The sequence below is a fragment of the Cucumis sativus genome, chromosome 3 (genome assembly GCF_000004075.3).
Source record: "Cucumis sativus cultivar 9930 chromosome 3, Cucumber_9930_V3, whole genome shotgun sequence".
Taxonomy (NCBI): Eukaryota; Viridiplantae; Streptophyta; class Magnoliopsida; order Cucurbitales; family Cucurbitaceae; genus Cucumis; species Cucumis sativus.
Window position 1 is genome coordinate 5,938,860 of NC_026657.2, and position 21,355 is coordinate 5,960,214.

The window sequence follows — 21,355 nt, forward strand, 5'->3', positions numbered from 1 at the left end:
AAATAATATACATATTAAATTAATAATACAACTATATATCCATTTAATTTGTTTGAAATCTAATTATAATTTGATTAAACCTTAAATTTAGAAAATTCTAAACTTGGAAAATGATTGGATAATAACTAAAATTCAAATCTCAAAAAATAAAAATGATATATTAACTAACAAAATAATAAAAATAAATGAATCTAACTTTAGTTTATGATATTTTAACAAACAAAATAAATAAATGAAGGAAAGAGGTTGAAGGCTAGAAGGAAGGAATGAAACGCATTAAGATGGAAAAGGGAGGGATTAAATTTCTGTTCGTCTATAGTTGAGAAGGATTAAGTAAAAATATAATTATTGGCGTCTACAGTTGATTCATTAGGTTTAAATCACACCACTCATATTTCAAATTACACAGTGATTATACATGAATTACAACGTATACGATCAATTAAAATTGTAGATGAGGTGAAAAATATTTATTTAAATATGATTTAAACAAAATATTAATTAAATTTGTTAAATTAACCGGAAACTGTGGTTTTTCCAGTTATTTCTAAATTCTAAAAACAATTCTCTCAATTTTGCAATTTTTCTTTCCAATTTTGACATTTTTTTTCATTTCTTCCACTAACCAAAATCTCAACTCAGACAATAAGAAATTTGGGTGGTGGTGCCCCCTTCATTTTTTTGATTAAATTGAGTTAAGGTATTTATGCATAGGGCTCTTATCCTTCAATTATTACACTATAATTAATTCGTGAAATATACAATTTTAGTTGTTTTGGTTTGCCTTTTAGATATCTAGCATGAGTGAATTTTCTTTCCACATGAATATAAAATGAATCCATATCTAAAGAATTTCCAATGTTTGAGTTTTAATTTCGTCTCGAAGATCTTTATACTACTTTTCATAAATGTTTTTTAAGGTCAAAACTAACTAAAGCATACAATTTCAATTTTTTCATCAATATCTTTATTTTATTTTTTTTAAAAAAAATTTATAAATATCTTTATCATTATTATCTTTAACAAAATTTTGTTTTAAACATGAAGAATGATACATATACATTATTATACGTGTGTTTTTGTATGTATATCTTTCCTCTCAATTATTCCTCTTGTTTTTAAATTTAATTTTATTATAATTTCATTTTAAATATGAAATATAGGGTTTAGTTTACAATTACGTGTTTTTATCAATAGAATAAGCCTCGTAGTTTATCAAATTAGATTAAACAACGTCAACTCTCAATTAATTGTTCATTAGCTACTTTATTGTTTTTAATCTCTCATTTTGCTATATCATCACTTGATGCATACAATAACTTAGCTCAACTAACACTTGTGTATATGAAGACGAAGAAGTCTTGGGTTCAAATCCTCAACCTCAATTTTTACTTAAAAAATATCATCATAGATGTCATAAGTTTCATGTAAAGGCAATATGTGGTTGATGTGAGTTGTGACAAGACTTGAGTTTGCGTCACATATCATGAAATTAGGAAATAGCTTCAAATCCTAACTTCTTAAGTTTTGAATCCGTAGAAGCGACAGAGTTTATGGAGTTTGGAAGAGAGTTTCGACAAAAAAACGTACCTCTACATTAACTCGATTGAATTACCTAGTACCAAAATAAGCACGAACCATAACAATTGAGTGAATGCAAGGTAACAACCCAAAAAGTCCATATATCACATTAGAGAATTATGCGGGGTCCATCAAAGACCAAATCCAAGATGCTAGGCTCGACTAGCTAGAAATGTCTAAGACAAAGGAAATAAGTTGAACCTAGCACCTTGATTTTGGTCTTTTGTTAGTGCCCCAAGTAATGTTCTGATGTGATATACAAAATTTTTGTCGGACACCACGTCACTTTTTGAGAGCCCCTTTTGAGCTATGCTCTTTAAAGTTAGGATCACTTACTGAAATTTTTTTTATGAGTGACGGCGTATTCTGATTTTAAAGTATTGACAATTTTCAAAATGAACTTTTGAGGCTATGATAAGTCATTTTTGTGATGAATGATGTTGTAGTGTGGATTGTATTTATTTCTTATGGTTGGGGCCCCAAAAAAGGGCTCCTATGTGTTTTTATGTTATTGAGGCAATTTTTTCTAAACTTGTTATTACCCTGCGGTTTTGGTAAACAAACTCAAGTTAATTCTTTTTTCAGACGTGGAACTGTGAAAGAAACTTGAAAAATAAGTGAAGAAACTTAAGTTTGGAATTACGATCTCTCCACACAATTTTGTCCCAAATGATGGATTGATTTGAAGATATAAAGTTAGTGTTGGAAGTTGGAATAGCTTGAAGATGAAAGATTGGTTTGAAGATGGAATGTAAGGGTTTGCAGATGAAATAAATTGAAGATGAATGATTGGTTGAATATGGAAGGTAGGAGTAGATTAAGGATGGATGATTACCATTTGAAAAAGATGGAAGAATGGTTGAGGGGGAATCAACATAGTGAAAATTTTCAAATTGTTTGGGTAATGAAAAATATATGAGTTGTAGGAAAAGAATTATGTAGAAATCTTTTAAACTAACTCACTTTTACCAGTTTTGGAGGCACGTTGTAATTTTGCATTTTGGGTTTATGATATTTTTAATTTGTTTTGTCATTTTCAAAAAAAAAAAAAGATAAATTGACAACTATAAAGCCTACCGTTCTAGTTAGCCTTCTCTGAAAACCATGATTTTAGGTAACGGCAAAAAGACAAATTTGGAATTTTGATTTTCTCGTCTCAGCCTACCATGTATGGATACCACAGAATTACTATAGTCCAGCAGGGGGTAATTTTGTAATTGCACGCCCTTCATTGTGTATTTCACACAACAAAATGAAACCTTTTTCCATTTTGCCCGCTTGGTTTCTCAGTCAAAGTGTGGAGATGGTCAGTGTAACCCATTTTCCTCCACTCAATTTCTGCTTCCCACCTTCTTCTTCCAAGGAATTCCCAACCAAACAGTCAACACTTCCCCCTCAAATTTCTCCATCCATCTCTCATTTCACCCTCCACTTTCCAGGTCACTCCAAACTCCTTTTCCTTTCTTGCATTTTCTGTGTTTTGTTCATACAAATCTTCTTCATCTCCAGTTGGGATTCAATTTTCTTAATTTTATTGGATATGAACTCGCAATTGCTTCTGGTCGCTTTGCTATCCAATGAACCTTTTCTGATGCCATTTAGTAATTATCTGCTGTTATGACCATAATTTTTATGTTCTTGATATTTTCTTCTCGGCTTTCCTTAGGCGTTCAGTATGGTTTTAGGCGAAATGAGAAATTTCTCAAGTCCGTCATCAAATGCAGAGCTGCTCAAGTTGGGGATGTAAGTTTGACAGAATACCTGTTGCTAAATTGTACAGGGTGTGATTTACTTTCTTATGCTTCTGCAACTATTATTACTATTTACTATTATTGTTTTTGTTCTTGTTCATTCTATGCGCTTACATTTGCTCTTTTGACAATTTCCAGAGCTCTGAGATTGTAAAAGAGAGAAGTGTTTCTGTCATTCTGTTGGCTGGTGGCAAGGGAAAAAGGATGGGTGTAAGCTTCGAATTGCCTTTTCTTCTTTTCGTGATTTTCAAGTTTTGTTAAGCATCATTCTCACTTCCATTGTGCATGACTTCTTGTTCAATCGTTTAATTGCTTTCTCTCCTTGAACAACTATTATAAATGTTAAGACATAACCGCTGTTTAGTCTCTGCTGTACTTCACTCTCTTTCTTGGTTGACATTCTTTTGCATTTATTTAGGCTAGCTATAGCAATCTATTTACTTATCTAATACTCTGATAGTTAGATTTATTCTTCTTATTTTTATAATATTTTGTTATCTCTGTGTAATTTTGTCTCAAAGCTCCCCTATATTTTGCCTAGTAGTATTTTCATTTACATGCAAGAGATCTTTGGATTGTAGTTGTACGTGAAGCTTTGCTAGCATCCATTTTCTTCATTATCTTACTTTTACACATGCTAATTTTTTTTTTTTTTTTCTTTGTGCAATCAGGCAAGCATGCCAAAGCAGTATCTTCCACTTCTAGGTCAACCTATCGCCCTTTACAGGTAAAATATAAATTAAAATGCCTTTATTCAGTTTTCCATAATTCCATGTGGACAGTTTTAGTTTGCATATTTCAATGGATTTGAAGATGTTAAGCTTCGAATGATTTGTAGTATGTGGCTGAACTAGGTGTCACATTTTTCTGTACAGCCATGGCAAGGAGGGTGCTAATGAATCACATAACCATATGGCATGGGAAATTCCTTTTTTGTGTTTAAACATTATGATTGTGAAGGTCTGTTTGGTAGGCATCTGTTTTCATTCAATCATTATTAGATAGGTTCTAATCAAAATACTTTAAGCTTTTGATAAAAAAAAAAAAATCCATATGCTGTAGGCAAGCTGATAGACCTCCGATCATCCACCAATATACTAGACGAGGAAGGAAGAATTAGGGTAGGCACGTGTGAGTATCAGTGTAGGCACGTGGGAGTCGGTTAGGGTAATTAGTTAGGATATGTTTTTATGTTTTTATAAATAGATTTGAATTAGTGGAAGGAAGGGTAGTTAAGTTTTGAAATTTGAATCGGGAATCTGTGCACCTTTAAGAGAGAAGGTAACAGAGAGATTGTAACTGAATTGAGATTTCTCAGTTCGTTTCTTTATTATTTTATTTTGATCTTGTATTCGATTTCTTTCATTATCAATAAAAGTTCCATTGATAGAACACAACCTTAGTGTTCCATCACAAGCATGCTACAATAAAATAAAATAATATGTACAGTGTATTCTATTATCTGCCAAGGATAAAATGTCAAAAAGTGTTCCTGCAGTCTGACTGTCTGAGGATTTGTATGAGGCTAGAATTCTTACAATCATATATATGATTGGATCCAATGCTCATATAGTTGATTATTGTTAGCACCCTGCTTTTTCTGTGAAATACCAAATGGAAATACAATGATTGTGCATACCTATCTGCTGATATGGCTATGGTTCATGGCTGGGCTGAATGGTATTTGTAATCCCTGTTTAAAGCTTTACTGGTTCCTACCTTTTGAAATGAAGGCAACAATCCTCTCGATAAGTGCCATTTTGGTATTTTATGGAAGGTGTGGCTTTTTTTTGAAAAGGAGACATGTTTCTTTATTAATAATAATACTCAAAGTACAAAAGAGTTATATATTGAGAACAATAGAGAAGCCTAGAAGAAATAGAAGGTTCATTTATGATGTGGAGAAACATGTAGAGGAGCCTCGGATTTCCTTCTTAATTAAATTGGAGGTGTTCTTTCCTATCAAGGAAAAATAAAATAAAAAAGGCAATGCATACATTGCATTTGTCAGTTTCTGACTTTGACCTAATTCATACATGATACTTGGTTCTTCTAAGGACATTTATCCAGTGACACTCTCTTAGGCCTGATCACTATCTCCTGCAAACCTACAGTTTATTATTACACAACTTTTGAAGCTTCTAAGCAATTAAATGGTGATTTAGTGCAGCTTGTACACTTTCTCACGTATGATCGAGGTTAAGGAAATCATTGTGGTTTGCGATCCCTCTTATCAGGATATTTTTGAAGGTTTTTCTTCTGTTTTCTTAATCTCTCATTGACTAACTTCACTTTGTATTCTGGCTGATGCATTATGTTTTTTTTCCTGCTTTTAGATGCCAAAGAGAAAATTGATATTCAACTCAAATTCACACTTCCAGGAAAGGAAAGACAAGATTCCGTGTACAGTGGCCTTCAGGTCAGGTGCATGCTCATAATGTTTTCTTTTTGTTTCATTTTGTTTTCCTCTAGGTGTAACGAGCATAATTTATTAAGAAATGGAATTGGAAGGCATACATGCTCTCATAAAACAACCTAAGGATGTATAAAAAGGATATACAGTTTACACTAATAGAAGGAATACAAAATAATAGCAGTTACATTAAGAAATGCATGTTACTTTTTTATCATACAGATTCTTGATGTTTGATGTGATATCTCATTAGAGTTTCTGGAATAGATTGACTTTCTTTGATAATGTTGTGCCTCATGCTGTTTCTTTTTTCTTCTATTATCTTATAATAGCATTTTGCTACCATTTCTATTTGCAGGCAATTGATTTGAACTCAGAGCTTGTGTGCATCCATGATTCTGCCAGACCACTTGTGTTAGCAGGAGATATTCAACAGGTTGTTTTCTCGTTCTGGTTAGTTGCCTGGGTCGTGTACATTTTTGTTACTTGTTCTACATATCAAATTTATAGTTTAATGATAGAAGATATGTACCCTTTTGGTATTTGTGGCAATAAATGAACAGAAGAAAGTTTCAGGAAGAATCAAGGGTGTGGGAAATTTTTTGGATATTCTTTTTTGAGTTCTTCCAATAAATTAACTTATTGTTGGACAAAACTACTACTAATGTTGCTAAAAGTAGTGGAATTGTCTAAAGTCTAAAATCCTTAAAAATATAATTTTTCATGTGAAGTCAATTGGTTTAGTTGTATCTAATATTTAAGATGTCAACATAAACATGAACATATTGAAATAAAGCAAATCTGGTATATGCTTGACATACATAATTAGGATACTGGAGTTGATGTAGAAGATATTACAATTTACAATTTTGGCAATTTCATGTTTATATTCTATTCTGTCTGATGAGAGATATACTTAAAAGCTTACTTGACTTTAATTGCAACACTCTCTTTTACAACTTGTTGAACTAACCTATATTAGGCTCATTTAATGAGATGATTCTTTCCTTTCTAGGTTCTTAAAGATGGTAGGCTTAATGGAGCAGCTGTACTTGGGGTTCCTGTTAAAGCTACAATAAAAGAGGTATATGCTGGGACTTATTCTACCATTATATCTTTCCCCTTTGGTTGCCACTGGTTTCTTTTATTTTCTAGAAGTTGTTTAAGGCGGGTATGTTACACGAAAACCATGGGCTGTTCTTTATTAATCCGTCTTGTGGTGGATCTTTTAGGTGACAAATAATTGCATTTTTTTAAGTATGAGGAGGGATCCTTGTGAAGCTTGTTCTTGGTGAAGTTCCATGTTTTTTTCTTTAGGTTTTAGTTTTGAAGATTTTTTGTAATTACTCTTTAGGCAACATTTTACTGGTTTAGAATCCCTTTCCATAGATAAGGGACTGTGGGCTAAGGTTTTTGGAAACCATCCTGTTCATGTGTTCTTTGTATTCAAATTTGATAGGTCATTTTTGTTTGATAGTTTAGGGTTCCATCTCAAAACCAATTGGCTATGAGAGGAGTAACCCATCTATCAACATCTCAACATGTCCTCTCAAGATGGTGTCTCTTTTGGTTCACCTATCTTGGACCAAATACCCATTTAGGCTTAATGTGGGCTCTGATACCATGTTTGATAGTATAGGGTTTCATCTCAAAACTAATTGGCTATAAAAGGAGTAGCCATCTATCTTATAAGGAATGTGAGTCTCTTTTGCTTTTTCCAATGTGGGACTCACAACATCTCAACAATTTTAAGCCAAATGCGGCATCCTAAGATACTCAGTTGAACTGATTGATTTGATTTTATAAATTTCCAACGTCTCTATAGCTTTTGCTGGACTTCAGAAATTGAAGAGGCTTTGTAACTGAACTTGGTCGGTAAAAATATTATCCATCTGCGTTCCTTCTGGTTTGGTTTTTGCCTTGTAGATCCTTCTTTTACCTGGTGCCTCCTCTCCACCTATCTCCCCGTTAATCTACTTCCTGTAAATTTTCTTTATCCCAGATATGCCAACTTTCTCTTTCTCTTCTGTATTGGTACAGTTCAATTCTTTGGAGGGAAAAGGAAAAAAACGCACGACCACACCTTTTCTCTACCATTTCCTCACGCTCAAAACTATTTTAGGGACCCTCTTGAATTTGCATTATTTTCCCTTTTTACGTTGTCACTTTGTTCAAGGAAAAATTGTGCACTTAAAATCTTGTCATGCATATTTTTTATTCCAAAAAAGTAGACTACTTTCAGCTATATCTATCTGGTAGCTAGTCACACTTCAGTAAATACCGATGTAATGCATATGCATCATATTCTGCACTTAGAATTTTCTCATGCATATGCATCATTCATTAGTGTACATCCCAGATACTTCAATTGTACAACGGTCAGGTTGCTTTTTGTGAACAATTCTCCAATTATTTCACTTTTCAGGCAAATGATGATCGTTTTGTCCAAAAAACCTTGGACAGGAAAACTCTTTGGGAAATGCAAACTCCGCAGGTTTGTTGTGAACTTGCATATATGAAATACAACCTTTTGTGGAATCTGTCAATTTAACACAGGCAGATTAATTTAGCATTTCTATCATTTTTTACAGGTTATTGAACCTGAGTTGCTTAGGAAAGGGTTTGAGCTTGTCAACAGGTATTTCTTATTCTTAGTTTATTTTCTCATGTTTTCGATAAGAATTTACCGTTTTTTGAACTCTCTCGTTCATATCATGGACTGGACATGGACACCCTCTCACAGTGCATAGCTTTTTCTCTTTTGTTGCACTTTGAGTGCTCCTTTGTACTCCTTATGATTGGACTCTTATTTTATATCACTTTGGATATTTCATTTATCAGTTAAAACGTTGCTTATCGAAGAAAAAAACGAAATCGTTTTTAATCAAAGCAAAAAAAGAAAAAGCAATGAAAGAAGAGATTGTTTCTTATCCAAAAATTCGATAAAGAAACGCCGTAACCACACTTTCTAGCATTTGACTGGTAGAGAACTTGGTCCAAGGGAGAGCTAGAAACTATTTTGAGCTGCCTGATTCAAGGTTGCAAACTTGCATTACGTCAGGATGTAGCCAGATTAAATTGCTGGATCATTTAGCTGGAGACAACGCCTTTCCTTTAAGAAAAAAAGTCCAAAAGACAGCCAACCAACACTTGGGAGGGGGGGGACAAGGACACGGGTACTGACTTGGGGACACGAATTTTTGAAAAAAAACGTGAATGAAGAGTTAAGACTATATGAGTAAAAATCTTTCCTTTCAACTTTTCACGTTTGGCCAAATTTCGATTGTGAACCCATCCTATCACGACCTCTCCAAATTCCTCTCTAAGATTTTTACTTTGCTGATGGTTAGTTGGCATTCAGGTCACGCCTCACCCAACAAAGTACCTTATTCTCAATCTAAGATGCATCAATATAATAGGCTGAGGAGGCTTATGACTTGTTCTTGGTATGGATGATCCATTTTTATGAGCCAATGAATCAGACCAAACTTTTTGGTTTCTTTTCTTTTTTCTTTTTATTTTTTTGTATTGATGACCCATTTTGAAAGCTCCAAATGAAATTCGACCTACTTTTTAAAACTGAAACAATCTATTGTGCACATGTTGAGCTCTTGACTCTCAACTCTTGCTACTTGTCATCCTTGCTCTCCATACTCTCACTCCTTGCTCAGTATATTTTTCACAAGTTGTGATTAAGTTATATTTACCCCATGTTTTCTAAAATTCAAGCCACGCTACAATGCAATGGTCTTTTGGAGGTTAAGTCCAAAATGCTAACAAAAAAAGTTAGACATAATACATACAAAAGTACTGCATGAAGAAGAGAATACATAGTTGAAGTGGGAATATGGAGAAAACAATCCAAAATCATGCCAACTAAGCTAATATTCACATAAATAAAAGACTAAATAGAAGTATGATTCGAAGTTTTAGTACATAACAAAGTTTTTTCCAGTTCCTTGATGGTATCTAATGATGTATGTTTTATGAATGAGTACTCCATTTTCCAACAGGGAAGGCTTGGAAGTAACAGATGACGTTTCCATTGTGGAGCATTTGAGACATCCCGTGTTCATCACTGAAGGATCTTATACCAATATCAAGGTATTATAACTTTCAATTACAATCTTCGCATACATATATATATATATTTATATAAAGTAAAAGTTTCTTTTCGAAAGATTGTCCATTAATAAAAGAGTTGCCTCTTTGCAGGTAACAACACCTGATGATTTATTACTTGCAGAGCGAATATTGAATTTGAACTCATGAAAATTCTCTTGAGGACTAAATAATCAAACTACCTTATCAGTTTACCACCATTTTTAACGGTAGTAATTTAAAATTCAATTATAACATAATTTCTATAAGCAAGATGTCTGCTTCTGAAATAATAGTGTCATTATTTCGATGAAGAGACTTGTTTCGGGTAAAAAACAAAAGATTCAAGCATGATTAGTCTTGTTGAGCAGATAGAGGCAAAACCATATGGAATGAAGAAATGAAAGGGTTAAATTACCAGTTACGTTATTCTTTGATAAGTCCTAAAACATTGGGTTTTGTGTTTATTTATTCTATAAAATTTCATTGTAGATAGCTGTTTAACCTATTTGATATTCACGAACCTAATGTACACAAAATCAAAAAAAAAAAATTCTTTGTTGGAACAAAAATATGGATCAAGCCAAAGTAAATGGGTTGGTAAAAATTGAACCAAACCAAAAAATTTGGTTGGTTTTTTTTTTAATATATTGTTTTTCAAATTTTTATTGACATTATCTAAACTATTGCTTAACTAGAGATTTGAAACCTTTTTTCTCACATAATCCTTTAGATTTGAAACCATTTCTTATAGTTTAAAAGAACAACATGATGATCGCTTATCTAGTCAAGTTTAGTCAACATTGTTTAGATTTGAAGTAGATGGACTAAATGAGTAAATGACACATGTTAACATTGTTTAGATTTGTACATTATTTGTATAATCCGAGACTCGACTCAACTTTTTTTTTTCCTCCAATTTTATAATCTAACTTAACACAAAATTAACCCAATATGGGTTGGTCGGGTTAAGATATAATAAACTTAGAAACAACTTCTCTCCTCTCATAACTTTCTCGATTCCTATAGAACACACAAAAACTAAATGTCAAATTCTTCCAATTCTACGCAGTTGAGGAAAAAGAATGATTTCAAAAGAAGAATGCTCCAAGGATATTTCAATTGAAATGATCCCTAGCAACACTATCACATAACCGAGACTCTATTTGTATGTATTTTACTAAGTTCAAGACTTTTATTGATGAGTTAAATACATACAGATCAGCTTGCAACTATGGAACTTGCACTTGTGATGGCCTAAAAGAAATGGCAGACTTCCTTTAGATGGAATATCTTATGGTCCTTATGGGGCTCAATCAGAATTTCTCTCATGCACAAGCTCAACTCCTGCTTATGGATCCTCTCCCATTTATAAGCCGGGCCTTTTCTCTTCTCCTTCAAGAAGAACAACAAAGGTCAATCGGATCATTTGCTTCCTCAACATCTGCAATGGCATTTGTAGTAAGTTCAAGTTCTTCAAAGAGTAACTCCATAAACAAACAAAGAAAAGAGATACTTATGTGCACCCATTGCAATCTTCCTAGACATACAGTGAACAAATGCTACAAAATTAATGGATATCCTCTTGGATATAGAAAAAGACAGCAACAACAAAGAAATAATAACGTTGTTAACTCAATAGCAACTCAGAATGATGAGAGTGCACCTCAAAGAACCACGGAACTCAGTTCAATTTCGAAGATTAACAACATTGTAGAAGCCTTGATACAGTGTCAAAATCTTCTTAATCAACTTCAGTCCCAAATAAATGCTTCCAATTAGCAAACTACTTCACACATAGCACGTACTTCTTATTCATCTCCTTTATGGATAATAGATTCTGGAGCATCTACTCATATCTCTTGTTGTAAGTCTCTTTTAACATTGATATAACCATGCTCCACATCAATTCGTTTGCCAAACAAACAAGTTTTTGAAGTTAAAAATGCTGGTATGATAAAATTATCAGAATCCATAGAGCTGCAGAATGTATTATACATACCAGAATTTTCATTCAATCTTATATCAGTGAGCGCATTGACAAAGGACGTGCCAGTAAATATTAGCTTCTCTAATAACACTTGTGTGATTCGGGACAAGTTCACTTTGAAGGAGATTGGCAATGCTAAACTTGTATACGATCTCTATGTCTTCAGTCTTGGAAAAGACTCCACTGTGCATTTACCTGTGTGTGCTGTAACTAATAATGATGCTTCTTTGTGACATCAAAGACTTGGTCATCCATCTTTTGATACATTGAAATCTCTGCAAAATTTGTTGCAATTGAAATCTTTTTTATTAATAAACACAACAACCAAATCTCTAAATCTAGCTCCAATTTTACCTTTAATAAAATAAGTCAACCAACCACAATAACAAACTTGCATCTAAGATTAGGTTGGTCACCATTCACGCTTGTCGTTTTCTTTTCTTCATGAATCCTATTTGACGTAAGGGTCACTTTCCACACACGACTTAGGACTAGTTTGATCTATTCTGTGTGTCCAACGACTACAACGTCTTCTTAGTTTGCTATCTTTTGTTTCTTTTCTATTCTAATCATGTGGTTGAAAGATGTTAAAATCATAATATTTCACGATACGATTATGCAAGAGTTCAACATAACTTATCTTTCTCTAAGGGTGTACATAAGCCGAGTTAAAAGTAAATTATGGACCAACTCGAGGTCCTTAGGTTGGCAAAAACTGAACATGATTAGTTCCATGTGTAAGGTCAACTCAACCCAACCAGAAATATATATTTTTAAAATTTTTGCAAATCTGAGTTGGTTGTGTTACTGCGTTAACATCACTATCTCTTTTCATGAATTATTTCTTAATTTAATGTCGTTTCTTTCAAATTTCTTTAATTATTCTAAGTAAGAAGTTGTAATAACTTGTATTTTTACAATGAAACACTGGTTTAAATTAAAATTATATATATATATATATATATATGATAAAATAAAAGGTTAGAATGTAAAAAAGTTTCACTACATCATTATTTAATTATAAATTCAATATAAAAGAATTTTGGAAGCTATAGAATTCAAAAGATTTTGATACTTACATTCTACTACCTATATAATGTGCATTTTATTCGTGATTAATTTTCTCTACCAATACCTTAAAAGTTTCATCATTTCTTTATGCTTTCTTCTTTATCTGTGTTCTCTGCTCTCAAAGCCTATTCATTCTTCAAAACATCTCATGATATCGATGTTGATGGTACATTACAAATTCCAAGGCACACCTGTTTTTGGTGGTGCATCAAAGTTGCAAAGCATCCATGCATGAATCTATATCTTGAATTCAAAACTCCATTTTTTATGAAGTTGAATGTAACTGAGTTTGTTTATCAAGATTGATCTTTTTGTTACTTCAATATTAGTATATATATTTTAGAATGTACATAATGACTCACATATTGATAAATATTAATAGAAGTTATCAATGTCTATATTTGATCAAATCTGAAATTTTATTTTGTATTTTGTAAATATTTTAGTTCATTTTGTTATATTTGAAAATGTCCTTCAAAATTAAACTCAAAACTTAAAATAAAAATGTAACAATCTTAAAATCTATATGGTTAAAGTTTTAGTTGGTCCGAATCTATTTCAACAAAAGAATCATCATATCTTACTACAAAAGTTCCTTTTTTTCTTTTATTGGTACAAATAAATGTGCCCTTTGGCGGTTGCTACGTTTCTCCAAATGATTGCTTCCTCAAATTACATTCAAATAATTCTTTTTTTTTTAATTTATAAAAATAAATTACAACAACATTTCCAGAAAATGGCCTGAAAAAAATCTAAGATAGTAGATTTGCTTCTCACAAGGACAAAATTTCTTCTGCTTCTTGTCAGTTGTGAAAGATTTCACATGGCTTACGATGGAAAAGAGGATCTTACCATTTTCTCATATGAAATAATATATTAAGAATTCATTTTTGTTTTGTTTTTGTTAAATATTCTTTCCTCAAAAGATTATTTCATCTTTTTTATTTAAAAGGTCAAAAGTTTTATGAGCTCAATTGTATTTGATCAACATTTGGTGAATCGAATTAGTTTTGAAAAGTATAGTATCTAAAAAGGTAAAATCCCATTCTTTAAAGGTGGAGAATTGAATTTCTAAAACTTCCATTTCTAACCAAAAAGAAAGTGTACTAACTTTTGAGATAGTGATAGATGAGATTCTTCTTCACAAATAAGTCAAAAAGGATTTAGAAATTGAAAATGCACTTGATTTGTAATTTGGAGCCGAAGCTTCCCCCAATAAGACACATTCCAATGTTCATTACTAACCATTTATTTGTTCAATTAAATCAGGATGAGGCTTATAGACATATAACAACTTCACCCACATTAATGAGAACTTTACATTAACTAATTCCCTCCATCCATGACCATATAAAGAATGGTACCAAAAAAAACACAAAATTACACAGGACAAAAACCACTATATCTTGAGACTTGAAAGAGATTGCAATCATTGAGTTTGTCTTCTAAATCGGCTTCCCGAGTTCCTCGACTTCCCACACTCTCCAAACAGAGAAAATCGTCCATTGCGCGACCGAACATGGTTTGCTCTTACCTGTGATCATCACCAACAAAATCACATTCATCCATGACTTCCAACTCAATATCAAATCAAATGTTTATAAGGAAATTTGGATTACGAAAAGTACCTTTGCTCTTTTATGGGGTTTACTGCTATTCCAACAGAACAATCCGCTGCAGCCACCAGCTGCTGAACTTGACTCATATCCCCTGGCATTTTAAACAATGGGTGCATTCAAGTTGTTAAAATTAAGAGTAGTGATCGCTTATGATAAACTTGGATGATGATCCCATGCAAATATTCGTAAGAAAATCATGATTTACATTGTTTATCCTATACTTTTAGCTAGCGAGAAAAAGAAAAATTAAGCCCAAGAAAATCTATCATTCTATAATAATCTAGAGAAACTCACAGGTTATCCTTGTTTGAATTTCCCACCATGCTGCCATCGTGCAGTATACTTGGGGAAATGGCATAGCGGTCCGCCCGTCTACCAACTTGCTCCTTCTGGGCAAGTATATCATCGCCAACCTTCAGCACTTTAAGTTCACGATTTAGTTCATCTTCCCATTTTCGTGAGGAGTCCTCTGTTGAATTCATTTCATCCATTTGATCTTTATAGTATGAACCATCTTGAGGTAGGACTTGATTTTTCTCTGGCTTCAAACGACTCAAAGATCCAGGTGTGCCTTTTTCCATGGCCTGTAACCAGGCTGTTTCCAATCGTTGTTCACGAATAATCGATTCTATCCTCTGCATTGGGATCTCTTGTCTCCTATCTCTTGAACCATCATTTTGATGGTTGCTTTCAGTTGGTAGCTGTGATGAATCAGAGGTTGATTGATACGTTGCATCTAACATCAAAGAGCGGTTAGAATAGCCCTCCATTGCATTAAGGTTGGAAGTTCTCCTTTCTTTATCAGGCTCTACACCTTCAGACAACTTGGCTGCAGTAGAAGCCTCACCATCTGGTAACAAAATGATTCTAACTTCAACATTGCATCTAAGAACCATCTCCATAGAATTTGTGATACTGCTCAAAAATCTTTCAGCCCTGGATTTGATATCTACATCCTCAAAGGCAACGTAAGCAATAAGGGTACCTGAAAGCAGAATAAATTCAGCAGCGGTGTAAAGGAACTAGAAGATAGAAAGTAAAAATAGCAAGTTAGAAGCCAAATTTCGAAGTGCTCAATTTCAAGCTTTCAATTCTGGCAGTATAAGTAGCACTAATAATTATAGCTGCCAATCAAATGAGAGAAAGGAAAAAGGTCCGCAAATTCACAAAGAAAATTAGCATACTTTCAATGAGTATTTGGCCGTTACCTTCAGATTCTGAGATGGACAGAAGCTTTCCATGAGCATACAATAGCTGCCTCAACGTCTTTGAGTGGCATCTTTCAATACAATGCACCCAGATGCTATTTAACTTTTCTGAGTTTTTGGATCTGAAAACCATATTTCTAAGAGTTACATCTTCACGTGAAAAAGATGAGTCTTTACCCTCGATAAACTGTTTATGAGTGGGCTTTGAGTTGTAAATCAAATTATCAACCATTGGCACCATATCCGCTTGATTATTATAATTGCCATTTTTCAGGTTGCACAAAGATGTAGGTGAACCTAAGTTTGGAGGCATAAGTTGAGCAAATGACTTTTGTTTGTAGGCAATTGTCCCATTTGAGGTACTTGATGGATCATCATCAGTTGTCTTGCAGCTCTGCCTTCTACTGCTGCCTGTCTGAGTGAAATCTGGAGAAGAAATGGAACCAAGTTGTAAAAGAGTTGCTGTGAACCAGGTTGAACGCTCACTGGAAACTCTCAACTGCTTCTCGGCCTCTGAAAGAAACTTCAGAGCATGTTTTAATCTTTCTACTTCTGCTTCGCTCACTGAAGGAAAGCCCAAAGATGCAACGTCATTTCCAAGTCACCCAAAAAGAAAATTGTTTTTCATAGGACGTGATCTTCAGCAATAGAGCTAATCTAATATAAATGATCATTGAACAGTTAATAAAACATATAAAATATGTGAAGAATTCCCACGCCAAAAATAATATAGGGATGAATAAAGCAAGCTTCACTTTTTGGTAAGAAACATGCATTAGCCAAAAGATAAAGAGAAGAAGAGATACAGCTTCTGTCGGAATAAAGAGTCCTCCTTCCAAAAGAGCTAATCACAACACTTGTAATTGTTGTGAATCAACTCAACTGGATAATTACAAAAGAATTGATAACAAGTATGACACCACCAAGAGGCTATAAGCTGAATAACCAATCTTCATTAATGTAAAGAAATGGAAATTATGTGAAAAATTGACCATCCAATGGCGTGACAATACAGGGACAATCTAGCCAGTAGGATCCTTATTCCTTGTGTACAAGTTTAACTACCCGTGACATCAAAACACTGTGACATTATACAATTATGATTTGGCAACATCAGAAAATGGTGCAAAAGATTGGTTGCTGCAAATTATAAATTAAATGGATTCATACTCACAACTGCGTCCACCAAATATTGAGGCGCCATCCTTAGTATCAATAATGTTGTAAGTTCCAGCAATAATGTCCATAATTAGGCTCGCAAGTTGAGACATTAAAACTAGCGGATCAACCCCAGAGTCCATCAACTCTCTTGCCCTTTTAACTGTTTCGGCAGTGTTTGATGACATTGCTAATGCTAAAAGCTCAAGCAATTTTTCATCAGAAACAATGCCAACCTATAAAAGTAGAAAGAACATGATAAATATAACGCACTATCTTAAACAAGAATAGAATCAAATTAAATTTTGTTACATGAATGTGTAAGCAAAGAAGCGGCATTGAGCTCACCAGTTCATTAACCAGGGATGTTGTAATCCTTTTCCCTAACAAACTCAACTGTTCCAACATAGTTTCAGCGTCTCTAAGTGAACCATCAGCATTCATAGCTATTAAGTCCAAAGCATCCAAATCAACATCAAGGTTTTCATCTGCAGAAATTCTTTTCAGTCTTTCCACCATGTCACAATCTTTTATTTTGTTAAAGAGGTACTTCTGACACCTTGATTGAATGGTACGGGGCACACTGTCAAGATCAGTAGTAATAAAGATGAAGACAACGCGTTGGGGAGGTTCTTCAAAAAGTTTGAGAAATGCGAGCCATGCCTTAGAGGGCAACAAATGACACTCATCAACGAGAAAAATTTTGTATCTAAAGAAGGCAGAAGATTGCCCAGATGATAGCAACTTTAATTGGTATCTAATTTTATCAATTCCCTTCTTGTTTGTTCCATCAACTTCCAAGAGATCCTTTTGTTTGCCAGCCATGAAATCAGTGCATTCTCTGCAGTACCCACATGGCTTATTTTCCTCAGGAGCTAAGCAATTCAATGCAGCAGCAAAAATCCTTGCTGCTGCAGTTTTTCCAGTGCCCCGTGGACCTTGGAAAAGATAAACAGGGGCAATTCGACCCCTTGAAATAGCGTTTATAAGTGACTGCACCACTATATTCTGACCTATCAGTTCATTAAAGAACATTGGCTTGTACTTCTGACTGAAACTTCTAGTACTTTCTGGTGTACCTCCACCCTCTACTTCCCCATTTAAAGCAACAATTTCTAGCCCTTCATGGCTCCTACAACTAGATGACCATCTTCGTCCATCTAATCTACTCAAAGCCTCCAAATCAAGCTCCCCAAAGTTAGTAGACAGTTCATCATCGCTCCTCCCAGTTCCGATTGACGAACCAACTCCCCCATCTGCACTGTTTGTAAGCAATGGGAGGACCCCTCGAGCACTCCCTGAAGCAAATCTTCGCTTACTAGAGTTTATTGATTTGCGCCTAGAATAAATAGATTGACTACCAAATAAAATACTACTTCCCTTCCTTCTCAAGGTATCAGAAAGTGAAGGAGAGCAACAGCTTCCACAAATTCCTCTATGCTTCGGGGTCCTCTTTGACCAGTAGCAAGGAATACCACATCCCTGACGACCAGGAAAATCCAACCGATCATCGACCTCATCATCTGCATCGTTAATCGAAGTTGTGGTGCCATCCCAAGACCCAACAGTACTTGGATTGCGATTAACATACCTATTATAAGAACTAGTAGACAATGCTGGGGTGCTATAAGAATAAGAAGAGTCCTCTTTTCGACTGTTTCTCAAAAACTTAGAAGATGGGTGGAAACTTTTGTGCTTCAGCTTCAATAGTAAAGGGGAAGCTGCAGAGTATCGTCTGAAATCCTCTGAATTAGAGTAATCTTCAGTATCATCAGACTGCTCAATCGAGTCATCCTGGCTGAAATTAATAGACAACGAAGGATGGCCCTCAAGCAATTTCCTACCCATAAGAGGACCTGGACCCTTTTGTTGGTGTCTAGACAAAACGTCTAAGTGGGAACAATGCTTCTTACTCTTTTTCTTGAATGCAGAAGTCCGTTTGGCAGACGGTCCACTGTATGATACGAGATTTGCATCGCCGCACCTGAACACCATTGAAGAATAGAGATCTCCCAAGTAGGTGTCGCTCTTGGAGTCACCTCCATTTCGAGCATCACTCAAGCTACCATCAAGACTGACCCCCGGAACTGAGTAAGACCCGTCATTATTATCGTCGTTGCCATCATGATCTTCGTTTTGAAGAGTTGCACTCTTTTCGCTTGATGATTTATGGCTCTTCCAGTTGTAGAGATATATCTTCTTGTCCTTAGGATTCCGATTTTCGTTTCTGAGAGGAACAATGGCGTCCAGTTGGGATTGACCACTATACCTCCTGGTTTCACATTCCAAGTTTTTGTTCAAAGAAGAAGACGCTCCTCCGGCCACTACCGCAGTTGCAGTAGCAGCCATTACAGATCTAGAGGAACTAAGCGGAGACTTCCAAGACGATGTAGTACCAGGATCCCTCAAAACACGAGCAGCCTTCCGGATTTGAGTAAGCTCCTTTTTCAAGTGGAGCTTACTGGGATCAGAGACTCGAACTTCCGCCATTATCAATCAGCTAGTTGAACTCAAAGCACCGATTAGCTGCAGAACGAACTCGAAACCATTTACAATGGCATGATCACACCCACATTCCCATTTCATGAATCAAACATGTTAACAAGTAGTAGAAAAAGAAGAAGAAAAGAATCAAAGAAAAACAAAAATGGTTACATATAAAAGGATATGGAAGAAATAGTTGAAAAAAACAGAGATCTGGAAGAGATTAAGAAGAAGAGAGAAAAGGAAAGGAAAATGTTGGTATGAGTTTTAGGGTTTGAAGCTTTGGCGGTTCAAGAATGAGCATCTGAACATAAACTTGGAGAGACTACAAGAAAGAAGGGAAAAAAAATTGAAGAAATCGAAGATGGAAACTCCCTCCAAATACGGTGGGGGGGTTGAATGAATTTTCTCTCTCTTTGTAGCTCTTTGTCTGCAACAATGGCCTGATTTGTGATTTGAGCCAAAATTTGAGTCAATAAAGAACTGTCATTACCCTTTTTCCTTTACCATCCGCCATTGAATTGGATTGATACAAAAAGGAGCAAAGTAGGGGGAAATGTAAAAAGGGGAATGAGAAACAATTTTTCAATTTTCAATTCAATTCAATTCCAATTCCAATTCAATTATTGATTTGACAAATCAATGAAAATCCCAAACCAAATTAAGATGTGAATTAGGAATTGACCTTTTTTATTACATGATTGGGATTGGATCAAGAACATTGCACATTTCTATGTTCTAATTATTTCTAATTTCATGATTTTGTTGGAATAACCCCTCCCCCTCCCCCCTCCCTTTTTTGCTTCTTTTCTTCCATCATTTTTGCATCTTTCTTTCTTACATCATTCTAAATTATTACACAGTCAATTTAGGAATGTGAACAGTCAATTTAGGTCTGTTCACATTTTTATTTTGTGTTTGAATATGAAGTTTCAACATGATTATATACAAAAGTTTTATTGACTGAATATCGAAATAGAATTAAAGAGTGATTATTCATTGCAGGCTTAGAGGCTTCAAACTTAGATTATAATCTCATTTACAACTTTTGTGCTTGGTATAAAGGTGTACTGGTTATAAATAAACTTTCTAACTCTGTTCATTTGTATTTGATATTTCACTACAATAATAAAGTTGCTCTCTCTCTCTCCCTGGACATGTAGATATCGCTAACACTATGAATGAATCGATGCCTATATTGATTTTTCTATTGTTTGCTCAATTTGTGTTATTTAAAACTTGTTACAACCTTATAATCAAGTTTATTTCTTTATACATTAGTCTCTATTTACAAAACTACTTTTTTTTAATTATTATTACAATAGACGTACAAAATTCAAGTTATAAATATTTTTGTACACTTTATGTCTAAACATAAGGGAGCTATCCTCTTCAAGGTTGAAATTTCTGACGTTCATTTCTAATTTATTATTGAATTCACACAATAAAGGTAAGTTACAAATAATACTTTTAAAAATGTTTGCATTAGACATGAGAAAATAGAAGGTTCAAATTATGGCACACAAAGAATATAGAATGTGTATATATTTTAGGTAATAATTTTATTATTATTATTATTATTTATAGTGATAAAACTATTTTTAAATTAAAAAAATATATATATACATAAAAAGAGTATATCAATGCTCATTTTATTACCAAAATAAATCTATCTGATTTTTCAATGTATTTAAAACATAATAATTATTTTATTATTTATCGCCATGAAAAAATTAAATGTTTTTTTTCTTTTAACTTTAAATGTTTGGTTGAAAAAAAGTGACCAACTTTACATGTGAAAGTTTTTAAAGATATATTTTACAAAACATTTATATATTTATTGTGAAATTTAGGGGAGTGGTCATTGACTTGGATTGTGTTGTGTGGATCTTAGCTTCTAAAGTGATTATCTATCAATTTTATAAATTTATGCAAGTAGCTCTATTAATTTAAAAAGTAAAAATATGTATTTTTAAAAC

General features: G+C 33.8%; 2 protein-coding genes and 1 long non-coding RNA gene across 4 annotated transcripts; 1 reads left to right on the forward strand and 2 right to left on the reverse strand.

Annotated features, from left to right (window-relative positions):
- The first annotated feature begins 2,838 nt into the window (after positions 1-2,838).
- Positions 2,839-10,295, forward strand: LOC101212112 (2-C-methyl-D-erythritol 4-phosphate cytidylyltransferase, chloroplastic). 2 transcript variants are annotated; one of them, XM_011652284.2, is made up of 12 exons: positions 2,839-3,020; positions 3,248-3,362; positions 3,471-3,542; positions 4,004-4,059; positions 5,503-5,582; positions 5,669-5,751; positions 6,104-6,181; positions 6,761-6,829; positions 8,171-8,239; positions 8,337-8,383; positions 9,759-9,849; positions 9,961-10,295. In XM_011652284.2, exons 2-12 carry the CDS (start codon positions 3,300-3,302, stop codon positions 10,015-10,017), a joined length of 765 nt encoding a protein of 254 aa, XP_011650586.1. In that variant the 5' UTR covers positions 2,839-3,020; positions 3,248-3,299; the 3' UTR covers positions 10,018-10,295. The 2 variants fall into 2 exon arrangements, with proteins under 2 accessions (XP_011650586.1, XP_004133739.1); XM_004133691.3 differs by having other exon boundaries at positions 2,841-3,020; positions 3,248-3,324.
- Positions 10,296-10,678: 383 nt separating this feature from the next.
- LOC116402930 lies at positions 10,679-11,628 on the reverse strand. Its single transcript, XR_004215616.1, has 2 exons — positions 11,513-11,628; positions 10,679-11,290 (listed from the first exon to the last, which is right to left on the reverse strand). It is a non-coding gene; the product is annotated as an uncharacterized LOC116402930 (long non-coding RNA).
- A 2,441-nt stretch (positions 11,629-14,069) lies between these two features.
- Positions 14,070-19,940, reverse strand: LOC101212356 (protein STICHEL). Its single transcript, XM_004133692.3, has 6 exons — positions 17,241-19,940; positions 16,909-17,128; positions 15,735-16,298; positions 14,821-15,511; positions 14,536-14,617; positions 14,070-14,441 (listed from the first exon to the last, which is right to left on the reverse strand). The coding sequence occupies exons 1-6, from the start codon at positions 19,380-19,382 to the stop codon at positions 14,337-14,339; spliced, it is 3,804 nt and encodes a 1,267-aa protein (XP_004133740.1). The 5' UTR covers positions 19,383-19,940; the 3' UTR covers positions 14,070-14,336.
- Positions 19,941-21,355: the final 1,415 nt, after the last annotated feature.